Source organism: Python bivittatus, unplaced genomic scaffold (assembly GCF_059951505.1).
Source record: "Python bivittatus isolate LINGU-HERP-01145 unplaced genomic scaffold, Pbiv_v1 ctg000480_np1212, whole genome shotgun sequence".
Classification (NCBI taxonomy): domain Eukaryota; kingdom Metazoa; phylum Chordata; class Lepidosauria; order Squamata; family Pythonidae; genus Python; species Python bivittatus.
Window position 1 is genome coordinate 19597604 of NW_028277075.1, and position 9409 is coordinate 19607012.

At 42.5% G+C, this 9409-nt stretch overlaps 1 protein-coding gene across 1 annotated transcript; it reads right to left on the reverse strand.

The window, feature by feature from the left end:
• Window positions 1–1332: 1332 nt before the first annotated feature.
• On the reverse strand, window positions 1333–3793 carry GJD2 (gap junction protein delta 2). The gene is made up of 2 exons (XM_007434115.1): window positions 3723–3793; window positions 1333–2176 (listed from the first exon to the last, which is right to left on the reverse strand). Exons 1-2 carry the CDS (start codon window positions 3791–3793, stop codon window positions 1333–1335), a joined length of 915 nt encoding a protein of 304 aa, XP_007434177.1.
• Between the last annotated feature and the right edge of the window lie 5616 nt (window positions 3794–9409).

The following is a 9409-nucleotide window of genomic DNA, read 5'->3' on the forward strand; positions in this document are numbered from 1 at the left end:
TATTCATGTATCTTTCCCTATTTTAGCACCATGACGCTGTAAGAAAAAAAACCTCTACAAATATTTTAGATATTATCCAGGCCATGAATATAAAAAGAGGCAATAATGTAATTATCCTTATGTTCTAGATAGATACACCAGTTTCATCATCATATTTCAGTGCAATGTTACTAACACATATGCTTATATAAAAGAAAGTTCACTTTCTATTTTATAAAAAGGTTTTTGTTTTTTTTTAGCAATTTACCAACTGCATTTGCACCTTTGCCGTAATGAAGAAAAGCAAAAAATGTATGTATAGCTAGATAAAAATGGAAGGAAAATATAAAATCCGGTATTTCAAGTTGGGATCTTTAGCCAATCCTTTGACTAAATACTGAATTCAATGTTTGAACTTCAAGTATGGCACTTATAGTAGTAAGGGCAAAGAGGTTTTGTTTTTTTCACAGTTAGTGATCCATTCCGCTCCTTTGGTATATGCATTTTTAAAATCCAGGTAATTACCTCAACTAGCTGAATTTTAAATCACATCTTCCTTATCCACGTAGTATGGAACTGTGATTTTTAAAAATCTGTTTATTTATCCATTCATAGATTTGGTGGGCCACAATTACAGTATAACAATTTACTGCCCGGAGTCGCTTTTTGAGTGAGATGGGTGGTGACTAAATTTGAAAGATAAATAAATAAGTAAATAAAAATTATATTTACCTCAACATGTTAACTGTTAATTTTTGTACCAAAAACAATGATAGAAAAAATAAATGCTAAGCATACACAGTATTTAACTGTATGATGCCAAAAGAGGGTATAATATTAGGTACCCATGAGATAAGTTTAGGGGTGAGCAGTACTGGCAGTTTTGCGGTCATGTGCTTGGACAGCAGAAATCTCTCCCTTCCCCCCTCCCTCATCCCAGTTTTTATAGAAATGCTTGCATTTCTGTATAGGAACAATGGCTTCCCATCCTCCTTCCTTTCTGACAAAAACATTCTGGGTGTATTTTCCATCATTCAGACAAATGGACTCATCATGGCCAAAAGATTGTGCTCTTCCACAAATAGTATTGGATCATGGGGGAAGGGGAGGGGAGAAGTAATGGAGCTGTAAGCCCAGATTGAAGGTGTTGATCAACTATGTCTTTATCCATCTTTTACAATGATTGTGATTGTTATTATGAGCAGTCAGGTTTGAATCTGGTCTAGAAAGTGCACGAGAGTACTTTAACGGCTTTCTTGGTGGTTGTAGGAAATAGTTGTTTAAGCAATGTTCCTTCCTTAACTCAAATGGCTGCTGGCCAAAATACACAGCAAAGCATTCTGGTTGTCAGTCTCACACATAAGCAGAGTCACTAGACTGAGTCCTGCCAAAGTTAGGCACACTCATACGTGGCAGGTCCTTGTTCCTGATTTCATATATTGATTTCCGTTTTGCTTGAACTCCCCGCACAGCCATTTTGATCTTTCTCCAGCCTAAGTGGTTCAGTTCAGCTAAGTTGAGCACCACACAAATGCCACTCACGGCAAACATGAAGACCAAGAAAACTGTCTTCTCCGTGGGCCTGGAGACATAGCACTCCACTTCCTTAATGCAAGGATACCTGTCACATTCATACATGGAAGGGACATTGAATCCATACAGAAAATATTGTCCAACCAGGAACCCAATCTCCAGGGCATTTCTGAAGACCACCTGAATGATATAAAATCTAGAGATGCCTTCTTGGCGCCGCATCTTTGACTTTGAGGTTCTTATGGCTGGATTGGGAATTTCCTTAACTTCCAAGCAATCAGGTTCTGCCTCCTTGGTAGAGTTTTCAGTGTTTTGCAGCACCCCATTGACAATGGTGTTCTTGATTTTCTTACTGTCATCCCGCTTCATGGAGTCCTGATCTCGATCCAGGGTGAGGAAAACAGTGGAGTACCTCATTTCCCTCTGCTTGGCAGACTGATGAACTGAGTACGTGATAAAACAGAGACTAGGAGTGCACACCATGATGATCTGAAATACCCAGTATCTAATGTGAGAAATAGGAAATGCTTGGTCATAACATGCCTGGTTGCAGCCTGGCTGCAAGGTGTTGCACACAAACATAGTCTGCTCATCATCATACACAGTTTCGCCTACAATTGCCACAATAAGAATCCTGAAGATCACCACCACGGTCAGCAGAATCCTATAAAACAAAGGTTGGGTGAATGCACATTGATAGGGTTGAAGCGGAATTTAAAAAAAAAACAAAAACCACAGAATTCATTGGTCATTGTCTGTGTTGTGATATATTGATTAAGGACCAAGGAGACCCTCAGCCATAAAAGTTTAGTGGATGGCTCTAGCCAGTTATTCCCATCCCAGCCTATCTCATAGCAGTTGTTTTTATGAGGAAAAAATGGAGTAGAGGATGCTACATACACTGCTTTTAGTTTCTGGAGGAAAAGTTGGGTATGCATCTAATGAATAAATGCATAACCTTTAGGACCTAACCTTAATACTATGATCATTGATGCATTTATCATTGTTGTTTCTGTGGTTCAGTTTTGCTTTTTGTAATGCTTCTTTGGGCACTTTTTAATGTTATTAATTTGATATAGACATTTATTAAAAATCATTTGTCCGTGGCAATTCCTACTTTTTTGAGTTGAACGAACTAGGAAATGCTTCTTTGCTGACTGTTTTCATTGCAGTTAAGTGGAGCTGTCCAGTACTGAATTTGCAGGGCACTCAGCCACAGAGAACTTCTTAACTTTTGTTGAATGGTTTAATTTTATGAAACAGTGCACTTCTCCCCAGGGACATTTACAGCAAGTGGGAAAAAAAATACCTCCTTGGTGTATATGAGTACACAAATCTTAGTTCTACTAGTAAAGGACAAGATCTATAACAACAGTTACTGGAGAAGCACTTTCCCCCCCATTCCCCTTCCTGAGTCTCTGCTGCAGTACAACAGAAGTTGGTCAATGAAAAAAAAAAAGTAGAAGAAATAAAAACCAGCAGTACATCTCCTATTTTCCTATGGTATGCAGTATATTGATCAACCATTGCAAATAGTAATTGAGAAGAGAGGCAAATCAGAGGCAAGAAGTCTGCTTGCCCTTACTTTACCCTTGTTTTTTTTTTTTTTTTGCACACTGCAATCACCAGCTAGATTAGAGATTACTCTTGGGACTTAAAAAATAAATAAAGCTACCTAAAAGCGTATCCCATCCATATTTATATATTGTTTCATTAAATATTAATTCAAGAGTGTTTGTTTATGAGCACATCCATGGGAGTGGGAACTGAGGGGTAGACCATACAGAACTTAAAAACTCCCCTGAACTCTGCAATAAAACACAGAAATAAGGGCATGTGAAAAGTGGGAGACATCAGTCCTGTGCAGCAGTAAGTTTATTGAAGAAATATTTGAGGACAAGGAAAGGAATGGGCTGAAAGGGTGGCGGCGGAGGGGCAGTCAAGGGGTCCCGTTCGGGCTGCAGCCCTGCAGCTCCCCTCCTTGGAGGACCAATCCCTTGGAGACTTCCTTCCAAATTCATGCTTTTGAAATTGGGGAAACGATAGCCAACAAGAGAGCCACGGGGCACTTCCGAGATTATTTGACAGCCTCCGGCGCGGCTTTGCTGAACATCAGCAGGTCAAGCGGGCGAACGGGACGCTGGAGACGGGAAGGGAAGAGGAAGAGGACCCCAAACTGGCTGGCTGGCGAGCCGGTGGATCGTGCTTACCTCCCTATCATAGTGGAGTGCTGCTGGACAGCGGCTTCGAGGAGTCTCTCCAGGATGGTCCATTCCCCCATCGCGGTTCACCCGGCGGCACCAGAGCGGCCGAGAAGCATCAGCCCGGGCCGGGCCTCCTGTCCTGCGGATCGAGGCCCCGACCCCGGGGGGCGGGCTGCTTGGAAGGCAGGGCGGCGGCTCCGGGGAGCCAGCTTAGGCAGCGATCGCCTTCCGTGTCTCGCTGCCTGCCTCCTCGCCGCCCTTAAGTAGGCTCTGCTTGCGTCACGGCCAGGTTGGAGGGGAGCAGCCGAGCGGCGGCGCCACAAGCTACAAGGGATCGCCGCCTCCCCCGCCGCCGGGCTGCCAAAGGTTCCGGTGCGAAGGGGCAAGCTGTTCGCCCGCGAGCCCGCCGAGGTGGGTGAACGCGATCTCGTCCCCCTCTCCCCGGAGATGCTACTTTGCTGAGGGGAAGCCCCGGAATCTAGGCAGGTAATGGCGAGATCACCCCGTTAGCCTCCCCCTCCCCCCATCCCCCGCGGCTGGATCTATTTGCCTCGGTTCTTTGGGGCTGGGCCTGCGCCGGGCACTTGGGAAGGGCCTTTCCTTGCCCCAGGCTAGCCGGTCTGGGTGAGAAGGGAGGAGACAAGAGTGCTCGGCGTGCTGGAGACCAGAAGGGGGTAGAATCGGGACGCAGAATCAGATCACTTCTTCTGAACCCATAAATCAGCGACTGTTCGGTCCGGTTCTGGCGCAGAAGGGCTCAGTGGGGACCCGGTTCTGGCGCAGAAGGGCTCAGTAGGGATGGAGAGAGCAGGTCGCCAACAGTGCCTGCTTTGGAGAGAATTACGCCTGTCTGAGAAATGCCTTTGTGGTAGGTGGGGCCTTACTTAAGAAGGGATCCTTTCCCGGCACTTTATTTCGCTTCACCCTCACTCTGAGCTGCCAGGTAAGAGAAGATAGGATTGGTTGGGGGAAAAGGGCCAGTATAAGCAATGGGGTTGAATTGCACATTTTAGCACTCTTAGGCAACTGCTGATCCTTCTACATCCTGGGAGGGGGAGGGTTGGCCAGAAAAAGTGATCAAACTCTTTCCACAGTGTGTGTGTGGGGGGGGGGGGGTCCTTAGGAGACCCACCTGATCAAATGGTGTCCTTATCAAAGGAGCTTGTTTCATGGTGATGTTTACTATGCCACATTCTTCCAAATGTGGTGAGGCAACCCTGCTGGGTTTGGGGCCTTTGCCACTCATTTTGCTACCAAACTCCTGGAGGAAACTCCTAAGAAAAGCCTGGGCTCACAGGCCTCCACAGAGGGGGTCAAAATATCACAATGGCAGCTGCATCTGCACATAATTGGAGCCTTTCCCCCTTTTCACATGCATTCTGTACACAGCCAAGGGCAAAAACATTGATGACGACACCAAATGCCTGTGGCCAAGCAACTCTCCAAAACTGGGAACCAGCCCAGATCCACTGTAAAGTGGCCTGTATCTCCTAAAATCAAGACTTCTAATATATTATAAAATTAGTGGAGCTGTATTTCTAGGGAAGCATATCTCCTCTGGGTGTACATTTTTAAACACATGCTCCAAATGTAACCCATGGATTCAAAACAGTTTTTCCAGATGTATCAGTACCAGTGAGAGAGTCATGATAAGCTGCAACTCTATTGTGCTGACACTCAGTCGCAAACCTGAGTGTGATACTGAGAAATGTATGAACTCAATCAATGAGTCATTGCTCAATGTTCTGTTTCACAGCTCAAGCTGGCGCTCTGCTCTGTCTTCCCTGCTGAACGTACATGTAGTTCTGACAGCAAAAAACGAAGCCATGGGTGCAGCTTCAGTAAGCACAAGGGAGTCAGGCAAATCTGTCCTGGCTGCACGATGTGCAGCATTTCAGTCTAATTTTTGACATCGGATATTAAACATGTACCTGGCATTGTAATGTCAAGGCTCTGGGTTTTAATGTAAACTAATTATACAGCAACATGGATAGCCATCAAAATACCTTGGGCACCAAGCTAGATGGTATAAATATCCTGGAAAGAGTGACCCGGTAGCTTTGGAGAAAGCACCGAGAACGTAGCTTAGCAGTTTTCTAGTTGGCTGCCCTTTCATTTCAAAGAATGTAGCTGAGCATCTTCTGATGACAATGAGCTCTCTGAAAGATAAACTGCAGAGGCGAGGAAGTAAATAAGTGGCAGACACGTTTTATGTCAACTGCAACATTTTATGTCAACTCTTTTTTCACTGATGATATTATAATTTTTCGAAACTATTTTTAGTTAAGGAGGAAAATGAAACAAAACTCTTTCAGCCAGCCCAGGAGCTGTCATTTGTAACTGCATACCATTGTTGCAGACAACGATGATCTTGTGTCTTATGTAATTAAAGAGTATAAAAGACATAGCTATCAACATTGAAACATGAAAGGCTGCTTGGAAATAATATTCAACATTTGAAGTATGCTACACCAATATTTCAGGCTGACGAGCTTCTCTGTTGCCACTGGACAACTGTTGTAGTACAACACAGTAATAATTATCTGCAGTAGAACCATTCTTTACATAGACCACTTTTCAAAACACAAGATGGATTCCAAAACCCTGTATATCTACCATATGCAGATGGTCCATAGATTATGCATGATGAGAATTCAGACCTCCCTTGGCTTGGAGTAGGCACTGCTATGGTAATCCACCTTCCACTGTTACATTTTCATCCTTGAATCATGGACAGTTTGCTTTCATTCTCTAAGGAGTTCATGGAAATCCGAAGGTATCCAAAATGTACAATAAAATGGAGCTAAAGTGAAATGCTTTGCAAACTGGTGGCTTTAAAATAACAGCCTGGGAACAAGTGTAAGGCATGGAGCAAAGGAAACCATCTGTAAGTTCTCTTGGAGGATTTATGAATCTATAGCTCAAAGTTCTTCAAACTGCTATTCAGAAGTTGTGCTTTGTTGAATGGAATATTTTTGTCAGTACAACTGGCCTACTTTTTATTTACCACGCTATAAAATTAATATTAGTGTCATTTTCTGTAGTTTACAAGGAATTAGTACTTAATCAAGCAGCAATAGCTTCAGCAACTTCAAGCAAGCAGTCCTTTTTTAAAAAAAAAAAGAAGGCAAAATAATTAATTAAAAAACATAATACTTTATTTAATATCTACATGAAGCTATTGGGAGATATTATTCAATGGCTGGGTTATGATATATCAGCGAGCAGATGATACCCAGTTGTACATCTCTACCCAAAACAAGCAAGAGTAATAGTAGAAGTCTTGACCCAGTGTCTGGAGGCTGTAAGGGTCTGGATGTGTAAAAACACTATGAGACTTAACCCAAAAAAAGAAGGAATGGTTATTATTTCAGAAGCTGGCTGACATTAACTCTAAATGGTGTTTTGTGCCCACAGAATAAACTGATCCATAATCTGGGGGTTCTCTTGCACTCACAGCTCTTGGAAAAACAGTACATGAAACCTGTGTCAAGAAGCGCCTTTGATTATCTTTGACTAGTGTATCATTACAGCTGTTCCTAGTGCATTCTCTCATGCCTTGTTGTGTCTTGATTGGACTATTGTAACTCTACATGGGACATGCCCTTGAAGACCACCAGGCAACTTCAGTTGGTAAAAAATGCAACTGCTTGTGGAGTAATGAGAATGCCCTGATATTGTCATGTAACATCACTACTACAGGATTTGTATTGTTTGCCAATTTGTTGATAGGTGCCATTCAAGGTGCTAATAATAATCTTATAAAGTGTACGTGGCTTGGGAGCAGGGAGTCTGTGAAACCACTTGCTCCAAGTAGAATGTGCCCACCCAAGCAGTGCTGCTAGACAATGCATAGTAAGAGTCCCACTCTCCATGAACTGCTATGGGGCGGAGCGTTCTGTCCCAGAGCTCCTCTCCTGTGAAATCAGTTACCACCATCATCACCCACATCCTTGTTAACATACAGAAAGCTTATTAACACCTGGTTGTTTAAGTGGGCATTTGGGGATTGAAGAGTCTGCGAAGTATGATCTGGGATGTGTGTGGGTGCTACTTCTTACTGTTTTATTGCTATTGTTGCTATTGATTTTGTTTGTTATACTGTATATACTGTAACTGTACTATAACAGTTTGTTATACTGTTATACTGTTATACTGTATATAATTATTATAAAGCTTTTGTAAGCTGCTTAGGCCCACTTGATTGAAGTGGCATGAAAGCATTTGTAACACATGGAATATTTAAAAGCTAGATCTTTGAAAACGTTCCTTTGGGTAGATGAGCAGCTGTATACATTTGTTTAATAAATAAATAAATCTTTCCACGAGGAGCCTGCCCTGTGTAAAGGAAATGCATCCCTGTGCATATCGAATCTGCCTGTGCAGTCACAGTGTCCTCACCACAGATAACCTGCAAAAGTAGGCCCTCTTTCCAGATTCAGTCTGTAGAGTGATATTTATTTCATTATAGTACCAGGAGAATTCAATTTGTCTCTCAGGAATGATGAGTCAACTTGACCAAGGGCCTTTCTCCACGTGCACCTAACCATGGCACAAACTGCTATGTTCTCTAAATCTCATCCCTATCCTGTGAGTGAAACAGGTTTAAATCATCCTTAGTGATATAGGTATTAATGTAGAATTGTCCTCCATATTTTGACATTGTCCAAAGACATCCTCGAAGTGTATAAACCCTATTAGGCTTTGTTACCCATTAGCTTAAAGGAAAGTCAGGTGACTGCAGTGACTTGAAACCAAGGCAGTAAAAACAGGACAGGGATCAACAGTGGGGTCAGCCAATTTTATGCCAGTGTAGTTTTTTGCCAACTCAAAGATAAGTGGATAACACCAACTCCACAGTGGGAAAAGCCCCCAAGAGATGCAACTCATTTATGCTTCTCTTATAGCACAACTTCAGCTGAAAAGTCATGACGCCTCAGCTAAAGATTTACAGTAGAATTCATGGTTTTCCAAAGCCATTGAAATATTGTTCTTCCCCTAAAATGAATGCATTGGATTTTCTGAGAAAGGATTCTGGGTTTCTTCCAAATTATTATGTTTGCATGCTTAATTTCTGAAATGACAAGGAAGGTTATCACAGGGGTAGGCAACTTATGGCATGCCAGATGTTGCTAAAGTACAACACCCAGGAAGCATGCCTAATAGTGAAGGATGCTGGGAGTCATATTTCAGCCACCTCTGGCAGGCCGTAAATTGCCTCTTACTGGTTACCTAAGAACCTCAAAATAGCTATGTATATCATAGGGTTCAGATAAGACAAAATTATTTTGTGTAGTGAGAAAAAATATATGTCTTATCCTACAATTACCAGATAATTCAATCTCCTTGCCCTTCTCAAAAGGGAAAGACAATTCCACAGATCCAGCGGTTAGAAAAATGAATTGAAAACCTCCACATATGCAGGAGTTTGGAGGAGGTTGGGGTACTGATCAAGGCACACATATTTTTTATCTCCAAGTCACAGGTTTGATCTTTTTTCTGTCATAGGTTTCCAGTGGTACTGTGTTTCATGTTAATGTTAACTCCTGAGGCTGACATGAGAAAGGAGGAAGATGTCCAAATATATGTGTGAATAATTGCATTCTGCCAATGTTGCTCATCTTTATGCTTGCAAATAGCACTTCTAAGTGCAAGACATGAAGTGTTTTGATGAGCAAGTGCAATTTCTAAGA

What these genes read in the sequence shown, in the direction of transcription:
- GJD2 (XM_007434115.1), bottom strand. Translation starts at nt 3,793, where the DNA reads ATGGGGGAATGGACCATCCTGGAGAGACTCCTCGAAGCCGCTGTCCAG. An exon ending in CACTCCACTATGATAGGGAG is followed by an intron (nt 2,177 to 3,722) that starts GTAAGCACGATC and finishes TTTGTTTTATAG; the next exon opens with GATTCTGCTGACCGTGGTGG.